Here is a 22,726-nt window from a genome sequence, read left to right on the forward strand (position 1 = left end):
TCTTTGGAATACAACATTTCTACAGAGAATTGTGGGTATTGAGGTACATTTTAATATAGCCCCCCACATGAGAGTCACAACCGACTTTCGGCATATTTTTTGAGGATTTTTTGCTATTTTAGGGATTTTAGCTTATTTTTCATGCAAACATAGAAGTAATTCGTTATTTAAGGTTCCAAGAGATCAGAAAATGTTTCTACTAAAAATTTAAGTCATATGTTAACTTTTTTACTACCCCATATTACGGTCCCTCATGATTTAACTACTTTGAGGACTTCAGCTATTTTACCGAGCAAAAAACGCTCTAATTTTAATGTAAGTTTTCTAGAGGTTAAAAAACTTATTCACAAAAAATTTAGGTCCACATATAACGATTCTTCCCGACCGATAGTGCTGTAATAGTGCCCGATGTAAAGTGCTTTAAAGTTTTTTTTTATGAAGTGGCTGTGGTTTAATATTTCGAATGAAGATGCGTTCATATTCTGGTATGTACAAGGCGGCGCAAAAGTAATCCTCCTATCAGAAAATGCTATAAATTTTGCGATGGGCCCTTAATGTCAGTTCTGTTTCGACATTTGTGTAGTAAACACATGCGAAATACACGTTAATAAACAATGCTACGCTACACTGCTCCAGAACGCGGAACATTGGTGACTATTTATTTGGCTAAGAACACTGTGATACAAAAGTGGACAAAATTTTTTTGCAGGATTTCTGATGCACAAATTCGGTTTTGTGGGAATCCATAGAAGACGAAAATACCTTCGGTTTCTTTGGGTCACTTCGGGTTTTGATTTTATAACGGTAAATGTAGTGAAAATGGTCTTTCTTGGATTTTCAAATTTAAACGGACATTACTTCTTTTTTCCACAACCGATTTGCACACACTGTTTTTCATTATAAAGGGGAGAGTAATGTCTTTCGAACAAGCCATAGATTTTTAAAATAGGTTAACAAATGGCTAAGTAATAGTGGTTTAAGTGTGACAAAAACGCATTAAAAACAGTAAAATGTTTTTCCTTGTGCTCTAGGCTGCGCAAACGACACCTAACAGTACAATTATTTACTGTTAATAAGTAGAAAATTTAGTTGGCTTTCCAAAATGGGAAAAACCAACGAAATCGGTTGAAAAATGAATGCGTTATGGCATTTTTTGTGTTTCAACTTTTTGGTTTTTTTCATATTTTCCTTTATAAAAGATGGGTATCTTAGCATGTATGATTCTAATTGTGATTATCCTGCTTAACAATTGCGCACAAGGTATCAATGTTTTATAAAGGAAAATATGAAAAACCCCAAAAAGTTGAAACACAAAAAATGTCATAACGCATTAATTTTTCAACGGATTTCGTTGGTTTTTCCCATTTTGTAAAGCCAACTAAATTTCCTACTTGTTAACAGTAAATAATTGTACTGTTAGGTGTCATTTACGCAGCCTAGAGCACAAGGAAAAACATTTTACTGTTTTTTAATGCGTTTTTGTCACACTTAAACCACTATTACTTAGCCATTTGTTAACCGATTTTAAAAATCGATGGCTTGTTCGAAAGGCATTGCTCTCCCCTTTATAACGAAAAACAGTGTGTGCAAATCGGTTGTGGAAAAAAGAAGAAATGTCCGTTTAAAGTTGAAAATCCAAGAAAGCCCATTTTTCACTACATTTACCGTTATAAAATGAAAAACCGAAGTGACCCAAAGAAACCAAAGGTATTTTCGTCTTCTGTGGACTCCCACAAAACCGAATTTATGCATTAGAACCCCTGCAAATTTTCACTGTAGCACAGTGGAATCGATCGGTGACTTTGGCACAACGTGAATTTCACTGAAAATCCGCGTGTAACCCATGAAGATACATTACACCCGCTCAAAGTCACTGTCTGGTGTGCTGTTTTCGCTGGAGGAGTCATCGGACCTTTTTTCTTCGAAGACGTCGCGAGCCAAACGGTTACTGTGAATTGTGAGCGCTACAGAGGAATGATCAACGAGTTCAGCAAGATCGCCTGATTTGACCGCTCCAGACTTCTTTTTGTGGGGCTTTTTGAAGTCGCGTGTTTATATCAACAAGCCTCAGTCTCTTTCAGCTCTTAAAGACAATATCCGTCAAGAATGTGAGGACCTATTGCCGGAAGTTTTGGTCAAAGTAATGGAAAATGCCATAAAAAGGGCTCAAATGACAATAAACTGTGGAGGCGGCCATATATCTGACATCATATTCTCGACTTGATATAAAAAAATTAAAAGACCAAATAACAAATAAAAAAGTGTCAGTCGGCTTTACCGACAGATATATACCCTCAGCCAGTGTGAAGCGAAACTTTCACCTCCGGACAGATCGAATGCATTTAAAGTATCTTAAGAATTTTGTGGCCTTTTTTGGACATTTGAACTTGCCGACAAAAATGTGGATTAGGAAGGAGAGTTATCGTGCTCTCCGACCGCCACATATGGTGACATAGGGGTTTCAACCCTTTCGGGCTGGTTTCCCAAGAAATATGGTCTTGCCCCTGAAAAAACTTTTACCGTTGTAGTGGAGGTAGCGAATGCAAATCGCTTCAACAAAAATCAAAGAGATTCAAGAGCAGGTCTTAAAGTGAACTTTGTACTTGTGTGAGAGGTACAAGAAGGAGTAGACAAATATAGTTCATATTCGAACCTGATCTATATCTGGTAGATATTTTAGAATGTGCAATGTATGGATTATTTCGGTCGCTCCCTTCAAGAGTTATCGTGCGCAAAATTTTTCCGAACATTTTTAAAGTTTTGTATGGGAGGTAGCTGAAAGAGTGGACCGATGTAGCCCATCTTCGAATTTAAACTATGTTTTGATAAATTATTGCGATCGCCAAATTTTGAACCGAATCGACAGATTCGTTCCAGAGGTATCTTGGGGTGAAAGTGTATATACCCTTTCCACCCTAAAGGCTGAGGGTATAAAAATAATCCACAAGAAGAATCAAAGTTTTTCTTTTTGTTTTTAATTAACAGCCAAAAAACATCGGAAGTTTACTTTTGTGCCACCTTTTATGTTAAGGTTATGACTTTTTTGCAACCTCGTATACCTACACAAAATCTTAAAGCTTCCGCACAAAAAGCTTTTAAAGTTTTTATACCCTCCACCATAGTATGGAGGGTATATTAAGTTTGTCATTCCGTTTGTAACACATCGAACTAATCATTTGCGACCCTATTAAGTATATATATTCTTGATCAGGATAAAATTCTAAGACGATCTAGCCATGTCCGTCTGTCCGTCTGTTGTAATCACTCTAGCGTCCGCAATAATTGAGATAGAGTGCTGAAATTTTGCACGCGAGGGTCTTTTTTCCATAGGCAGGTCAAGTTCGAAGATGGGCTATATCGGTCCACTCTTTGATATGGCCCCCATTTAACGGTACCTCCCGATTTTCGGTATTTTGAGAATTTTAGCTACAATTTTTAACCGAACTAGCTGTAATTTGCCATTTGAGGTTCTCAGTGGTCATTAAACATCTCCACCAAACATCGTCAACATAGGTCCATGTTTTGGTATAGCCCCCATATATCGGTACCTCCCGATTTTCGGTATTTTGAGAATTTTAGCTACAATTTTTAACCGAACTAGCTGTAATTTGCCATTTGAGGTTGTCAGTGGTCATGAAATATCTCCACCAAACATCGTCAACATAGGTCCATGTTTTGGTATAGCCCCCATATAACGGTACCTCCCGATTTTCGGTATTTTAAGAATTTTAGCCACAATTTAGAACCGAACTATCTGCAATTTGACATTTGAGGTTCTCAGTGGTCACAAAATATCTCCAACAAACATCGTCAACATAGGTCCATGTTTTGGTATAGCCCCCATATAACGGTACCTCCCGATTTTCGGTATTTTGAGAATTTTAGCCACAATTTGTAACCGAACTATCTGCAATTTGACATTTGAGGTTCTCAGTGGTCATGAAACATCTCCACCAAACATCGTCAACATGGGTCCATGTTTTGGTATAGCCCCCATATATCGGTACCTGCCGATTTTCGGTATTTTGAGAATTTTAGCTACAATTTTTAACCGAACTAGCTGAAATTTGCCATTTGAGGTTCTCAGTGGTCATTAAACATCTCTACCAAACACCGTCAACATAGGTCCATGTTTTGGTATAGCACCCATATATCGGTACCTCCCAATTTTCGGTATTTTGAGAATTTTAGCTACAAATTTTAACCGAACTAGCTGTAATTTGCCATTTGAGGTTCTCAGTGGTCATGAAATATCTCCACCAAACATCGTCAACATAGGTCCATGTTTTGGTATAGCCCCCATATAACGGTACATTCTGATTTTCGGTATTTTGAGAATTTTAGCCACAATTTGTAACCGAACTATCTGCAATTTGACATTTCAGGTTCTCAGTTGTCTTTAAACATCTCCACCAAACATCGTCAACATAGGTCCATGTTTTGGTATGGCCCCCTTATACCCGTACCTCCCGATTTTCGGTATTTTGAGCATTTTAGTTAAAATTTTTAACCGAACTAGCTGTAATTTGACATTTGAGGTTCTCAGTGGTCATAAAATATCTCCACGAAACATCGTCAACATAGGTCCATGTTTTGGTATAGCCCCCATATATCGGTACCTCCCGATTTTCGGTATTTTGAGAATTTTAGCTACAATTTTTAACCGAACTAGCTGTAATTTGCCATTTGAGGTTCTCAGTGGTCATGAAACATCTCCGCCAAACATAGTCAACATAGGTCCATGTTTTGGTATAACCCCCATATAACGGTACCTCCCGATTTTCGGTATTTTGAGAATTTTAGCTACAGTTTTTAACCGAAATAGCTGTAATTTGACATTTGAAGTTCTCAGTGGTCATAAAACATGTCCAACGAACCATCGTCAACATAGGTCCATGTTTTGGTATAGCCTCCATATAACGGTATCTCCCGATTTTCGGTATTTTGAGAATTTTAGCTGCAATTTTTAACCGTACTAGCTGTAATGATCGGTATTTTGAGAATTTTAGCTACAATTTTGTCTATCCAAAAATAATCGTGAATATAGGTCCATGTTTTAGTATATACCCCCATATAACTGTACCTCCCGATTTTCGTGAATTTTCAGTGGTCACGAAATTTCTTCACTAAAATTCGTCAACATGGGTCCATTTTTGAGAGTCTACATTGTTTCGATGAAACTACCCTCAATTTGGCTCTTGAAATTCCCTGCAGCTATAAAACTTTTCCGCCAAAAAATTTAAAGATAGGCTGACTCTTTGATATAGCCCCGTAGGTGGTACTTTTCACCTAGCTGAACACATTTTTTTAGATTAGATTAGATAACACTGTGCAACAAAATGGAGGTGAAAGTCTGGGGCACGGAAAATTCCTCTTGGGGAAGAAAGGCCTTGGTGAGTATATTATGAACCCCGAAGGACAGATCCGTCGTGAGTCGAACTTCCGCGTTATGGCGTGATGAAATTTTTGTTAGAGACCCTGTGGGCCATCAGGAATTAGCGTTATATCTTTGTTCACTGTTGCTTAAGTGCTCTACAAAAACAACAAACAAAGATATAATGCTAATTCATGATGGCTTACAGGGTCTCTTGCAAACACTTCATCACGCCATAACACGGAAGTTCGACTCACGGCGCATCTGTCCTTCGGGGTTTTTAATATACCATAAATGGCTTTCATCTCCAAAAGGAATTATCTCTGCCCCAACATTTGTGTTCACAGTGTAATTTAAGCAATAGTGGGAGGCAGTAGGCGTCTATCCATTGCCGAAAAGTTGTTCTACCTAAAATTGTGAAAGGACCCTAATTATTCCACTTTAATTAAGACTATTTTATGGTGGAGGATATAAAAAGTTCGGCCCGGCCGAACTTAACGACTTTTTACTTGTTATTTTTAAGAAGTTTTGATAATTTTTCGAAGTCGCTGTAAGCAGTTATTTGACTGAAAACAAGGTATAGGGGCACACTACATAAACAAAATGACATAACATAACTTTCTCACTAATTTTATCATCGTATTATTACATATCGACGCCTCCAAACAATAGTATGCTAAGTCGACTTAGCATGTTTTCAAGTTCTTTACATTTTTATATTTAACGTCCTTTAACTTAAATTCTGTCAAATTTTGGTAATGATTGGACAATCCGAAAGGAAGTTATAAACAAGTACTTACTTAGCATAGTACTGAAGGTCAAAGAAATTTCCAAACTTTTAGAGCTTGTCCTGCAAAACTCGCTTTTCAGAATTAGCAAACTATTATTTGGAGGTGTCGAAAATCCTTTATCTTAAATTCTGTCTAATTTTGGTAATGATCGGTCAATCCGAACAGAAGTTATAAAAAAATATTGACTTAGCATAGTACTGAAGTTCAAAAAAATTCCAAACTTTGAGAGCTTCTCCTGCAAAACTCACTTTTTAGACTTAGCATACTATTATTTGGAGGTGTCGATATATAGTTTTATCTTATATATAACTCTATTTTATATATCATAAAAATTAAGAGTGGTTTGTCCGGGACCTTTCTCAATAATTAAATGGAATAAAAGTTATTTGGTTTGTCCGGGATCTTTCTCAATGATGATGCATGTATCCATTAATAGGCAAAAGCCATTCATTCGTGCAACAGGAAATAATTTTTAGAAAAAAATTGCATTCCATAGTATTTTTTCAAAAAAAAAAAAAAAAAAAATGTTTCAAAGTGGTTTGTGCGGAAACTTTTATTATAATTAAATGGAATAAATATCATTTTAGGCATTAGTAGCAAAAGTTCATTCATTCTCACTACTAATTTTTAGAGATTTTTTTTCATTCCATAGCATTTTTCAAAAAAATTTCAAAGTGGGTTGTGCGGAAACTTTTATTATAATAAAATGGAATGAATTTTATTTTAGGCATTAATAGGCACAATTTCTCACTGCCGGAAGTCATTTTTGAGAAAAAATTTCAAAAAGTCATAACCCTAATATATATACCCCATATGAAAATACCTCTTGACTTTACATATTTTAAAGGTTCTCCAAACATCGTCCAAATGGAATGATATTTCCAATATTGAATGTATAGAAAACATCGATGTCTCATTCATATTAACCTTTGTTTAAAAAAAGTGATATTCTTCAGTAAGCGTATTTCACTTCTCTTGGAATAACTCTTGACGTTACGGAAGAACATAGTACATTCCATTTTACTTAAATACAACTCGTGGAGTTGGATGGTAAAAAAGTGAGTCCGGCCCGATGTTTTTATTTTTTGAAAAATAAATATTTGCAAAATTTGTGCCCAGGCATAATGAAAACACAATTCAAATAAAATTTAAAAGTAAATTAATTTGCTGATTATCTTCGATAATAAAACATAATTGTTCATTTTATCTATTTTGTACATGTTTCAATTTCAGTTAAGATCATTTAATTCTTATATTCAATTTATTGTCGACTTTCCATTATTTTCAAGTTAAACATCATGCACAAAACGAAATATACATATGTTGTATCTATGGGTATGCTAATACGAGAATGTCAGTTATACTTGTCTTGTAAAATCTCTGTTATATTTTGTCATATTTCTGTAAATATTCTCAATTATGTGGACAATGAAAACCTCAACAAATGATAGCTATAAAAACTAAATAACAACAATAACAAGTTTTTGTTTTGCAAATATAACCAAACATAGACGACATAATATCTAAACTGAATATGATTAAGTTGCAAAAAAAAAGACAAAAAATGAAAATAATATGCTAAATAAAGAAACTTCGTTGTGCTATTCTACAATGTAACATGCAGCTTGAAATTAAAATGTGAACATTTGTATTCCAATACGGTTGAACATTTTATATACATATGTATGTATGTTGATAGCAACACACACAGACTCATAGATACACCCACAATGAAACCAGGAAAACGTGAGGTTGACGTCTTCCTTTTAATATTCAACATACCTTCATTCATTCATTCTTACATACCTCACCTTTGGCAACAAAAGGAACCCCACCGTGTCGCAGACATAAAATTGTTTCTTAACAACAGAAACAACTTTGTTTTCATTATTTATTTGAAAAATTGAATAAACTAAATAAAACTGCAAAGAATGAAAACATAACGTTGCGGAAAAATGTAAAAACTGTTTTATGTTTGGCATAGTCGAACATTCTGTACACTCCCCAACGCGATAATCGACTTATATCTTGACATGGAAACCAAGCGAATTTTGTATTAAAAAAGACGATTTTAAAACAATCTTCTTAAACCGCTGCGTATAAATTTTAGTATACTATAAATCGAGAACAAAAGTCGGTATATGAACATTAATATACCACAATACATATCTAAACTAGGTTTTGCTGGGACATTGTTTAAAGAAAGAACACCCAGTCCACGTAATATAGGCGAAAACTCGATGAGAAACGCCGGAGTTAAACCATACTAACAATAATAAATATGAACGGCGTTATGTTCCCCAAGCCAAATTATTTATACCACGAGTTATATTAAAGTAAAATGGAACAATTAGTTTCCTTTCGTTTATGAAAGTACTAAGCTCTTCCGTCACGTCAAGACATATTCCTGGCAGAAGTGGATTATGCTAACTGAAAAATATCACTTTCATTCAAAAAGTTTAAATCGAATGTGACATCATTGTTTTTTACCTACCCATTCAAAATCGTAAACAACTCATTAAAGCCATTCCATTTGGATGATGTATGTGCAAAATCGAGAGGTACCTTCATATGGGTTATATACCAAAATATGAACCTATTGATGCCTTGAGGTTATCTACCCATTGAGAATCCGAAATACCAACTTCAGTAGAAAAATCACTTAAAAGATTTCACATCGGGCGATATCGTTTACCTTCCTATCTTAGAACCCGTTGTACGAAAGTACAGCAGCTTCGGTTGGGAGGAACTGTTATATGAGGATTATACCAAAATGAGGACCTATGTATGTATGCCTACAATATTTGTGGATAATTATACCCTAATTATGTGTGCGCACAATAACTCTTGAAAGAAGTAATCGATTTGCTCCATACTTCGCACATCGTGAAACTTCTTCCAGGTTCCAGTATGGACTCAATCGGGTACCTCCCACACAAAATTGCGGAAAAGTTCAGTTTAGGACTTACTCTCAAATCGCTTTGATTTTCGTTGTTACAACTTGTATTCACTGTCCCCTATACGACGGTACATGTTTCATCAGGGGCAAGTGTAACTTCCTGGGGAAATCGGTACACTCCATCTGGTACCTCCCTCACAAAAGTTCTAAGCTTTTCGTTAAAATGGTGTTCACGGTAACTTTCGAAGGTAATAACCGGGTTGGTCCATACTGTGCACATCGTAATATTTCTACGAGACATAGATTAGGTTCGAACACCTTCGGGTACCTTCCACACAAAATATCCGAAAAGTGCAGTTTAAGAGCAGCTCTCAAATCCCTTTGATTTCTGTTGTAGCAATTTGTATTCGTTGTCCCCATTACGACGGAACCAGATTTTTTCAGGGGCATGTCTATAGTTCCCGAGAAAATGACCCGGAAGCTGTAAAAACCCCTACGACATCAGTAGGTGGAGCCGACGGTAAGCTTCGAACGGATCAGAGCATTCGGTCCAATGTTTGGCCTTCGTAATATTTTGTCCAAACCTGGTTTAAGTTCGATGGTGAGCCATATCGGTCCACTCCTTCGGGTTCCCCCCCCCCCCCCCCCACAAAAGCTTAAAAAATGCCAATAAAATGGTACGCACTATATCTCTAACACGGGCATGCCGATTTGGTCCAAGGGCATCCAAAGTTCTCCTAATATTTTATCCAAATGTAGTTTAACATCCAAAATGGTCCATCACTGAGGGTATATCACTGTCAGCAAAGCCGGATGATACTTTTTTTACTTGTTTTACTTTTTTTAATTTTGGTAGGAATATATTATGTAGCTAAATCGAGAGGTACAATGATATGGAGGTAAAATCAACATGTGGGCAGTATCATGTGCGGAATATTGTCCTAATAACGGAAACGCGAGTTTTAGTTCGATTCGGCGAAATATGTTTCCGCACCGACTAAGGTGTCTAAATCCTTTTTGAGAATTTTTTTATGTTAAAATAAATTGAACGAATTCTTCGATATTGAGATTATATTCAATTTCATAATAAATAGTTTATTTAATAACGATATGATATTATAATAGAAACATAATGAAAAACAAGGTGCTCTTCAAACAATTTTGAATGGAAGGTACTAATACCTGGGAAGTTTTTGCCGATTCTGAAATTAAAATGTTCATAGATAAGAAAAACCAAAAAACAAAAAAAATCGCAGGGGCGTTTTTTAAATAGATCGCGATTCAAGTTCACCTTTTTAAGTTTTTTTTTTATATTTTCTGGATTTTGCTTGGAAACAACCTATCGAAAAGGCACTAAAAAAAATATTGTAGCTATGAAAATTCCCTACCAGATTGACCTGTATGATATTTTCGTAGGTCTTACCGTTTTTGAGATATGGAAGTTCAAATTGGGACAATGCATTGACTGTATCACTTCCTTATAAAACAATGTCAAATGGTGCGCCTTAACTAACTTAAGGTGAAACCCGCTTACACCTGTGCAGCTTTTGCGGATTTTGAAACGGCAATGTTCATAAATGAAAAAAATTCAAAACAAACAAGAAAATATCGTTTGCAAAGTTCACATTTTAAGTTTTCAGAACCTTGCTTAGAAACGAAAATTCCTCTCTAAATGGGACTAAAAAAATGAGGTAGCAGTGAAAATTATCTAACACATTTTGTTTGGTCCCATTTCGATAGGACTTGCGGTTTTCAATCAAAATCGCGAAAACCTAAAGCAACCCTGAAAATGTGACCTTTGTGTTTGGAATTTTTCATCTATGAACATTGCTGTTTCAAAATCCGCAAAAACAGCACAGGTGTAAGCGGGTTTCACTTTAAATTAGTTAAGGCGCACCATGACATTGTTTCATAAGGAAGCGATACAGTCAATGTATTGTCCCAATTTGAACTTCTATATCTCAATAAGGGTAATACCTATTTTAAAGGTCCATCTTGTAGAGAATTTTCATAGCTACAATATATTCTTTAGTCCCATTTCGTTAGAACTTAAGGTTTCCAAGTAAAATCGTGAAAACCTAAAAAGCCCCTAAAAACGCCAACTTGAATCGCGATTTATTTAAATAGAGCTCCGGCGATTTTTTTTTTGTTTTTTGAGTTTTCTCATCCAATATTTAATTTTGATATTTGCAATAATGCTGAAAAGTTATAACCCTAGTTGACATACGTATGGCTAAAATTTTTCGTAGAGAAATTTTCTGAACTTCTATGTAGAATTACTGCTATTTATACCCTACACCAACCACATTGTAGACAGTTGTATTATGTCTACGTGAATTTGTATGCAACATGCAAAAGGAAAGGAGATAGATCCATATTTCCTTTTATGGATATATATAGAACCACTTTCTGAATCGATTTATGCGAAGGGACAACCGCAACGTACAGGAAGGTAATTTTTTTGGTGAGAATTGGTTCAGATTTGTATATTTATATATATTTCATGTATTTTATGTACCAAAATTTGGAATTTTCTTGAAAACGGTGGGTCTAATTGAAAACTGACTACAGCAAATACTATAGACAGAAAAATGATCTACATTTGTATACCCCCAGCATTGATGCTAACGAGGGTATAAACACTTTCATACGGGAAAAACGTGCCTCATCGAAATAATGGTTTTAGACCACAAGTATGTTTGGACGAAATGTGTTTCAGACAATTTGGAGTTCATTGAGCCATGTCCGTCCGTCTGTCTGGCTGGAGCGCACGATAACTCTCAAACGGATCAACCGATTATGTCCAAAATCTGGATTTCGTAATATTTTGTCCAAACTTAGTTTAAGTTCGAAGATGGGTTATATCGGTCCACTCCTTCCGGTGACTCCCCCACAAAAGTTAGAAAATGTTCGGAAATTTTGTTCGCACTATAACTGCTGAAGGGAGTAACCGATTTGGTTCATACTTTGCACATCGTGAAATTTCTACGAGACTTAGATGAGGGTCCAATATGGATCCACTCGGTCCACTCCTTCGGCTACCTCTCACACAAAATTTTGGATAAATTCACTTTAAGGCCCGCTCTCGAATCACTTTGATTTCTGTTGAAGCAACTTGCATACGCTGCCTCCTTTACGTCGGCAAGAGTTTTTTCAGAGGCAAGTCCATACTTCTTGAGAAAAAAGCCTGAAAGGTGCAAAAACCCCAATTGCACCGTTTGTAGTGGTTGGAGCGCAAGATAACTCATGAACGGATCAACCGATTTGGTCCAAAGTTTGGTCTTCGTCATATTTTGTCCAAACATAGTTTCAGTTCGAAGATGGTCAATATCGCTATTTCCCCCAATACTTAAAATGTCACTAAAATGGTATGGCCTATGTATTTTGAACGGGGTAACCAATTTGGTACAATCTTTTGATCTCCTAATTTTTTCAAATTTAGTTCAACTTCTAAAATGGACGGTCCTCTACTTAGGGTGCAGTTTAGGGTATGTTCGAAGTTCCCTGGGAAATGAAGACCGATGCTGTTCGTTGTGGTCCCGTTTACAGCGAGATTATATTTTCCGTGGACAAGTCCATGTCTCCTGGCATACTCATCCAAAATTATCCTATGACCCGCTAAAGTGACTAGTGGGCGCTGTATCAATCGAAAAGATATGACCCCCAAAATAAGATCAACTTCCATAATGGACTATATCGGTCCATTCCTTCAAGTACCTCCTCCGCAACATTTTGAACTTTAATCCTAATCCGTATTTTTGTCGGCAAGTTCAAATATTCAAAACGAGACACAAAATTCTGTACGAAGTTGAAAGTTTCGATTCATATAGGTTGAGGGTATATCTCGGTCGGCAAAGTTGACTGATACTGTTTTTCCTTGTTTTCCTAGAAGAAACCATTCTTGAGATATAGCGGTTCTAAAAAATACATCATTTATAAGCAAAATAACCGGCGTAGCCGGGTTTTGTCCCTTAAAAAAATATATCGTCTGCTCCGTCGGAAAAGGTCGTAAGTCCACTTTTTTTGGAAATCGCGTTTTTGTTACAGGATGATAGTACAAGTCAAAACACGTCGTATGATACAAAGAAAATGGTAGTATGTCGCGTTTTTCTATACGTTTTGCTCTTGTCGGAAAAGGTCGTAAGTCCACAAAACGTACAAATTTGAGAACGAAAAGGTCGTAAGTCCACAGGAAAATGTATACTTTAAAAAAATACTACATCTAACGTAGTTCAGATATAATGTTAACGTCATCCATGGTTGGGGTACAATGTAAAGAACTAGCCTACACCTTTGGATGATAATCGGATGATATTTGGCGGAGCCTGTGGACCAAACTTTTGAACAAAAATGTGATAATTTCTATATTGCAACGAAAATTTACATTTGAAATCTATTTTCCCCTCTAAGCGAACTGATTATGAAAGATTGACTTCTGGCCTTTTCATTGATACAAATTGGGATGCTGTATGTGTTCAAATACCTCATGTATTGAAAAATTTGTAAAAAAAATCAAAATTTTTACTGTTTTTTTGTCGTATATCTTACTTAACTTTATCAACTGGTAATTTGTGGTTTCTCTAGTGACATTTATTCCCATAACGAGATTAGTTTGTATTCTGAATTCAATAAAGTAATACCTTCTAACGGACGGGTAAGTGCAATTTTTATATTATTAAATGACCGACTTAGAATTTTACTCTGGTCGGGTCTCATTGCTAAAATATGTACCCATTAAACCCGCTAATAATTATCTCATCACCATGTTAAATTGCAAGCTTATTCTTTGTCTTAAACTCAAATCATTCTTAAAATTTCGCTCCGATTGGAATATTACTGCGATCTACAGAACAGCTACAAAGTCGGGTAAAAATTTTGGGTTTGGTCCAATTCACATCTTTCGATCATAACCAACATCTAATGGGGTCACTTCTGGTCGGAACCCGACCTCTCCACAAAATTTCGTGACGATCGGTACAAAATTGACGCCTGGAGTTTTATTTCAATTGTTAATGGATGGACGGACACACATAGCTAGATCGCTTTATCTCGTCAAGATATGAAAAAATGCGAGGGGGTCTACGACGAATACTTCGCGATGTTACATGAATATTGGACAAAACAAAATTATAATACCCTTTCCACATTGTTTTGTAAAGTATAAATATTTTATTTTAAAAACGTCCGTAAATTGTAGGAAAAGGTCGTAAGTCCCTACAAAAATACAAAACTGTACAAGGAAAAGGTCGTAAGTCCAAAGACATCCAATTATCTCCCAAACGCGACGGAATTTTATCAAACAAAGTACAGGTATTGAAGCGGAATAAATAAACGAAGAATTCTGCCTTTACCACCATAATAAAATCTTTAATACAGAAAGCACTGGAATGTTTTTTCTTCCTCCTGAAAAATTTATTGAGAGGGACTTACGACCTTTTCCGACGGAGCAGACGATATGTTTCCTTTTTCCTTTATTCCATGTTAAAGCCATTTTATGCAAAAATAGCCCATTTAACCTACATGCGTAATCGAAAGCCCATCGGGAACGATTCCAACGAAAACTCTTCAATTTTTTTTTTGAATTTATGTCAAAAGTTGGTTTTTGTTGCGTTTATTACAGAAATGTATAATTTTCATGGGCGGCGGATCCGGTTCGCAGCCGGTTATTTGATTCGAAAAGCCAGGTTTAAAAGCGGATTAGCTTATGAAAAACCCTAACACATCGTGATGTTATTTTTACTGGTCCGTACCATGATGTTCTTAGGCGGCTTACTTCTTCACATTTGTAATTTGACACTTATATCACGATATCTCAAAAATGGCAACTCTTATGGAAAAGTCGTAATGATCATTCTTGTAGACAATTTTTAATCCTACAACTTTTACTTTAGTCGACCACTGAAAGGTCTTTCCCTTTGGATTAAATAAGGCCTCCAAAAATGACTTTGATCCTGAATAACTTTTGCTATTTCTCCCTTATACGAAAGTGTATTTAGACTGGACTATTCTAGTCAAAGTATCGACGCGATCTTCCCAAAATGGTAAAGTTACAAGGAGCAAACAAGATGCTGAAAAAATTGTATCACCATATTTTTTATAACATCCACACATTGAAATATTCGCCGAAAACCCTATAAACTATTATTGATGACCACAAAATTCTATGTGGGACCAGACAATTTTTCCAACTAAGATTTCCTTTTTAATACCACTCAGAAGTTTACAAACAGAATGACAACTTTAGTATACCATACATTCACTGAAAACTCGTTATAAAAAAGAAAATAAAAACAACTTAAATTATGATTATACGCCCTCTTAGTTTAACAATTGGCATTCATATTTTTACCGCTTGCACATAAACAAACATCAGCACACATACACACACGCAAACCTACTTACTGTGACAAACATTCCAACATACATAAGTCCACACATGGTTTGTTAAAGTCAGACAACCAGCTTACAGACGACAAACCGATTCAAATAAAAAATATAAATTTATTATACAAAAGCATCCTGCGGTGAATAGGGGGAGGCGAAGTTGTTGAATGTAAATGCGAATAATAGAAGAAAAAGCAACTGCCTGGACTTATTGCGGTATCGTGCAGACAGAATGACAAATATTCATTGAGCCGACCGAACTAAAAGCAAACTTGTGTTAGGGTAGACTTTGGATATATACTATCAACACAATACTGCTATGGGTCAACAACTTTTCAAGAGTACTAGGACAAAGACATTATTGCTGTTGTTTAATGTAATTTTGTCATATTAGGAAATATGTCATGTTATGTGGACATTGTATGTATGTATGTAATTGTATTCTCAATGCATGATTGTGACAAAATGTAAACATGAGTAAGCTACTAATGGTTATTTGACCACAAAGGAGTAAGTCGTCTAAAGCATTCATTATTCTCTTCATGTAGTTTTCAGTGTCAATCAATTTTTTGTGCTGGTTCATCATCTGATCAAATGTAAATGTTTCATAGTTTCATGGAAAAAGAAAATTAAAAGCAAAGGACTTTCCGATTCTAAGCTACGTAGGTGTACTCATTAATCAATACATTTATTTGAATGTAGACAGATTTATGGAAAATTCAAAAATTGTTTTTATTTAAGAATTTAACACCAAGATTGACACGAAAATATGATGTTATGCATCAGCTAGTTAACAGCATATGGCAAGAGCAAAGCATATTCCTAAATTGGAGCAATAAGAAGAAAATACTTCAATTTTAAAATAATAAGGCATATAGGGGAATCATGTGGCCGATTGACTGGGTTTGGTCACTGCACATAGATTAGAGTTTCCAATGTTCGGACTTTGGTAGCTCTGAGGCGATTTAATGTAAGCCATTTGCGCTTGAAAAGAACCTATAACAATCCGAGAAGATCCACTGCTACAAACAAGGTAGATCGAAAATTTCTTGTACAGTTTTTTTTAACCTAGGATATAGAAATAGATTAAGAGGGATAGTGGATGGTATTATCGGCTATTATTTTTAAAACATGTTTACTACTTAGGTTGGGAGGTTGAATGTTCCTTAACATTGGTAGACATCCTGTTGTTTTGGTTTACAGGTTATTAGTATCATGATGTTGATTATTGTGCCAAACTGAGGATCTATCTACTATATAGAATGACTTTAAGAAAATATAATAGGTCAAGGTCATTTTCTATATCTTTTTTACTATATGTAAGATAGATTCATGAAAACGCCGATTTTGGAGGCCTTGTATTTGGTCCTTACAGAGATGGTAGAGTGTTGTGTTCGTGACACTCAAAAAAAGCACAAAACAACAACAACTAAGCACATAAACTGCTAAGCACCTTAGCGATGACTAAGTACTAAACACTTTAGTTGTTGAGATTCAATTTTGATCGGTTTGATATCTGTAGACCAAAATCTGAGAACGGAAATTTGACCTTAACGATTTTGACCTTGAAGATGAGGTTGATTCGATTTTATGTGTTCACAATTATTATTATTTAGAGAGATACAACTTTGCTTTCACGAGTAAACCAAAATTCTTAGCGGTTTAGAAGATATGAACCTGACAAAATGAACCCTTTTGACATCAAGGCCTCAGGCCTTTGGTGCCCATAACCGCGAAAGTCGAAGTAACAGGAAAAACGCCGGGACACGTGTCTTCTTATTTTTCGTCTTCTAACACGCTGCGGTGTCAGAATATGGTATATTTTCCATGACTCAAAAAATTACACACAGTGATATGGCACCCATAGATCGCTACCTCCCGATATCCAACCAAAGAAACCAACCCAGAAATATGTTCGTTCGTTTGTTCAGCCACACCCTCGCAACCCCCTTAACTTTACCGTCCGATTTTCAGAATTTTAAGGTTTTAGCCTCATTATGACACCAAAAGGGCTGAAATTTGTCAGTCCAGATCAACGCACAGTGGATCCACCAGTATGGAAAGGAGTGCCAAAAATAATTATAATCGAGCTACCGCCTCGAATTTTTTAAACATAGTTTTTTAACGAGCCCAAGGGAGAGAAAAACAATTTTAATGAATATGGGTCCACATTTCGGTGTAGCCCCCATATACATAAAGGTACCGCCCGATATTTTATATTTTGACGATTTTAGCCACATTTTCCAATCGATTTGACTGTAATTTTGCATTTTGTGTTCTGAGGGAACAACATACCTCCTTGCAACAAATGTTCATTATAAATCCATGTTTAGATATAGGCCCCATTTAAACGTACCTCCCGATATTCGGTATTTTGACGATTTTAGCCAAATTTTCTAACCGAGTTGGCTGTAACTTTGTATTTTGACTTCGGAGGGAACACCATACCTACCTGCAAAAAATGTTTAATATAGGTCCACGTTCAGGTTTAGATCCCATATAAACGTACCTCCCGATATTCGGTATTGTGGCGATTTTAGCCAAATTTTTCAACCAATTTGGCTGTAATTTTGCATTTTGAGTTCTGAGGGAACAACAAACCTCCCTGCAAAAAATGTTCATTATAGGTCCACGTTTAGGTATAGCTCCCATGTAAACGTACCTCCCGATTTTCGGAATTTTGGCGAATTTACAGACGTGGTATAAGGGAAATAACTTACAGGGTGGCAGCTGGATCTTGTTTTATCGCAAAATAGAGACTTTCCCCTGTATTAAAAAAATGTACTTGCCCTTACGTGGCCAACATTAGTAAAACTCAACATAATTTATAGTAATGATATTAAAACTAGCACAAAAAATCATTTACAAAGAATTTTTTAAGGAGGTTAGAAAACGAATTTTCAATACGTTTCTTCGTAAAAACATAGTCAATGCCATCAACTATAAGTTTCATTTTGGAAATTGTCCATTTACCACTTCAAGTTTTTTATAATTTCACTCATAAGCTACGAATGCTTTGCGGATCTATTTTTCGTTTTTAAGGCACCGCATAAAAATCTCAAATTCTTCGACTTAACTTGACATATTACCGCTGTAAATTGGCAAAAATAATATTGGATATTAAAAACATAATGTGTTAAGAGAATATTTGTTTCAATTTCAAACAAATTTGTCCCATAAATTTTTCGATTTTTGTCCACGGGCGGAACCACAGTGTTTAAAACAAATTATTTTTATACCCTCAACCGTAATATGGAGGGTATAATTTAATTTGTCACTCCGTTTGTAACACATTGAAATATTCATGGGAGACCCTATAAAGTACACACAGAAAAAATGGCCTCTCTAACATATGTGCCAAACATATTTTGCAGCAAATATATATTTGTTTGCAAGCAGTCCCAAAAATAACAACGCCTTTCGTAAAGCAAAAAAATAATGGTTTTTCTGAGAGATTTATTTTTTATTTTTTAATTTATTTATTAATTCTTTTATTTTGTAATATTGTAACTTACCGTTTATTCTAAATATTTTCACTGTAGTTGTTGTTATCGTCTTGTAAGCATAGCAGAATAATATGAATCGTATGTACATACATGTTGACCCTATCAGCGCTAGGTTTAGGTATTAGATGTTGCCTTTATATTAAAGATATTACAAAATTGTAGTTGCGAAGTATTTGACTATACGAACTTTGTTTTTCCGACACATAACGCACTGTAGTTGTTTGGTTTGTCGGTTTGTCAGTTAACTAACAACAATTTTCGCGACAGCGGTAGTTATTGTGTGTGTGTGGTTTGTTAATAAGGCATTCCGCAGCTGCGAGAGCCCTGTTGTTACTCTCTTTGACCAATATCCTCTACACCCATAAAAAAATATATTCTAACATAAAAATATGTTGGTACCCAAACATATTAAATTGAGATATGTTACAAAATTGTGCAAACATATATTTGTTTGGACACAAACAAATTATGTTCGGATCCAAAGATATATTTGTTTGCATCCAGTCCCTAACAAATATTTGTTTGGATCCAAACATATTTCTAACATATATTTTTCTGCATGTATATATGTATATTCTTGATCAGGATAAAATTCTAAGTCGATATAAGCATGTCCATCTGTCCGTCCGTCTGTTGAAAACAAGATACATCTCGCCATTTTTTAAGATAGGGCTTTGTAATTTGGTATACAAGTTTCTATTACTTCTAGGATGGGCTATATCGGTCCACGTTTTCATATAGCCCCCATAGAGCTATTTTCCGTTTTTTGAGGTTTTAGCCTCAATTTCACACCGAAATGGCTGAAATTTGGTGTTTGGTAGTCTTTTGGACCACAATATTTTTCCTTTAAAATTTGTCATTATAGGTCTACGTTTTGATATAGTCCTCATAGAACAGTACCTCCTGATTTTTGATGTTTTTAAGGTTTTAGCCGTCTTGCAACATCGAAATGGCTGAAATTTGGTATTTGGTCTTCTGTGGGGCTACGTTATTTTTCCTTAGAAATTTGTTACTACTGGTCCACTTTTTGATACATCCCCCATAGAAAGTTACCGCCAAAATTTTAGTTGTTGTCTTCCATGTGGATACAAAACATCACCACCACCAGCAATTTGTCAGTACAGGTCAAAATCGTTTTTACTGACCAAATATAAGTAATCGTTTATGTAATTGGTGAGAAATTTAAGGATCAAAGTATAACTTTTAATAGTTTAAATTTGTATTAAAAAGGCGTAGCTCACTTACATTTTTATGTTTTTCAATGGCTGTGGTTGTAATTTAGGGTTCTGTGTAAACACAAATTATCCTACCAAAAATGTTCGTATGTTAGGTTGCCAATTAGGAAAAAACATAACGTTTTCGGGGAATCTACCAAAACACTGCTTTCTCTATAGGTTCTCGTAAAATGCATCAACCAGCTACAACAATATCATCTTTGCCCTATTCATAGCCGGAAAATCTTTAAAAATGCCTTATTTTTGTAAATACATATTAGTTAACCGAGTCACCTTAGTTCATAGCACTTGTATTCCAGCAATGCAGCTCGTCTCTTGGGGCATAGATAAAAAGGAAAATATTGCTACATGTCTCGTGTGACAACAACTTGTACAGATTAAAAGGAAAATATTGCAGCACTGTTGTTCATCTAAATGAAGCAGTCATCTTTTGCGAATGTCAAAAATAAAGAAATGTGAAGACATTTTAGACGTCAACTCAACAATACATTTTAATTTCAACATTCTGTGTGAATGAATGGCAATGGAAAGCATAATACATTCGAGGAGATGTAAACATGACATTAAAACCCCACACAACCAGACAAACGAACACAGGTGAATTCAGATGGAAATGAAACAATGGCCACAATTCAAGCATGCACAAAGACAGGAATGACAACAACAGATCTAAAGTACCGGTTAAATCATTTAAAAGTAATTCGAATATTTTATACAACAGAATACAATGCTCGGAAAATATTGCAGTCAAGTGGTTGTAAGTGCCATTAGACAGGCAAGGATGTGCATGAACATCCATCCGTCCACCTACATAGGTGTCAAAGATATTTAACCTGTCAGGACATTTGGCAATTAAGTCCTGTCAAAATGTCAATTGTTTATTTGAGGTTCAAGGAAACAATTTGTTTTAGATCGTTGTTGTAGTTGTTGTTTTTTCTAAAGCATATGTGCCAGGCAAAGAACAACTTTGTTGTAACTGGAATTGTTCATTGCCTGGTTAGTGACTTGAAGAAAAAACATAAAAAAATCTTTCGACATTTTCCTTATTTGTGGTCTTCGTTTTTACTAAACCATTTTCTATGTCTTCTTGGTTTCATTTCAGATAACAATTTCATTTGCGATTGTCGTTTGCAATGGCTGTTTGAATTGAAAAATCGTACTCGTTACCAGCAGTTGCGTGACTCATTGGACGAATTCATTTGTACCTTGCAAGAACCACGTCTACACAACTTCATTGAACCTGTGCCCAGCCATGTCCTGCAACTGCTTAATGTGGGAGGATTTGTTGGCACCGGCAGCAGTTCGGACCAATATATGGCCACTGGCATGACAAACAAGAAACGCCTGGGTAAAAATCGCCAAGCATCACAGCGAAGGGGTAACAACAAATTTGATGGACAAATACAATTAACCGAAGATGTGGATCAACATATGCATTTGGAAAACTCGGCATCATTGAAAAAGAAACGTGCGTTGACATCAGCTCAATACCAAGGTATTGGCTCGGATGATTTGGCCAATGTAGGTGAAACGAGTAGCAAAACAACAGTAGAAAGTCATTACATTTTTGGTGGCCCGGACACCGGCAGCAGCAGCAACGGTGACATGCATAATGATTACTTTGAAGCCGGAAATGCCGGCCGTGTTTCGACGCATCCATTAAAAGTGGAAGACGACTTGGAATTGCTAAAACACAATGCTTTATTCCAGCAAAACAATGAAATTTTGTCAGCCAGCCACAGCAATCACTTGGATGCGGTGGAGGTATTGCCAAAACAACCGTTGGGTATACAGGTGCGTCTCTTTATGCTAAGATCGGATCGTTTGCCATGTCACGAGGAATTAAGTGATCCAACAGAATTGCCGTTATCACGTGATCTCATGGATGCACGCAGCAGTAATGTTCAAGTTCTTACGCCCGTAAATGCTGCTGATAAAACATCCCATGCCCATAGTGTTTTGCTGCTGATATTAGCCATTATGTATGGTACACAAGTCGGTTAAGATGGAACGGTCTTTTTAGAGGCAATTTCAAATTGACACACACACACATTTTTCAACAGGGTTTAAAAAGGGGTTTACAAAAAAATAAAAAAAAAACTTTTTTTGGGGGATACTAAAATAAAATTCATATATACATTTTTTCACCTAAACAATGACCGAAAATATACATACACACGAAATATGGGCAAATTTTTGTGTAAAATTTTAAAAAAAAAGTTTTATTTTTTATTAACTGAAATTTTAGTGGCGATAATAATAAGTGTAGATGGCAAAACAAAATTGTTTTCTCTTTTTTGGAATTTTTATCAGTTTTTCTAATACTATCATGGAATCAAATCAGGATTTTTGAGAAGTAGAATATTCTTTGCATTTAAAATTTATTTTAGTTTCATCTTATACGTAATTTCCATTAATGTTTGAATATGATGTAACTTAGTAGTAAAATATAATCTGCAATGATAGCAAACGTCGTAAGTTCAATTTTAATAAATACATAATAATAGTATACATAATTTAAAATACGTCAAACAGGA

At 35.5% G+C, this 22,726-nt stretch overlaps 1 protein-coding gene across 2 annotated transcripts in view; it reads left to right on the forward strand.

Annotated features, from left to right (window-relative positions):
- Con (leucine rich repeat protein connectin) overlaps nucleotides 1–22,343 on the forward strand; it is a 297,063-nt gene extending 274,720 nt beyond the window's left edge. For both annotated transcript variants that reach the window (XM_073980786.1, XM_073980785.1), the window contains one exon: nucleotides 21,292–22,343. In XM_073980786.1, coding sequence (XP_073836887.1) covers nucleotides 21,292–22,193 — 902 coding nt within the window. In that variant the 3' untranslated portion in view covers nucleotides 22,194–22,343. The remainder of the gene's footprint in view (nucleotides 1–21,291) is intronic.
- The last annotated feature ends 383 nt before the right edge of the window (nucleotides 22,344–22,726 follow it).

The sequence above is a fragment of the Musca autumnalis genome, unplaced genomic scaffold (assembly GCF_047663935.1).
Source record: "Musca autumnalis isolate F117 unplaced genomic scaffold, ASM4766393v1 scaffold_4, whole genome shotgun sequence".
Classification (NCBI taxonomy): domain Eukaryota; kingdom Metazoa; phylum Arthropoda; class Insecta; order Diptera; family Muscidae; genus Musca; species Musca autumnalis.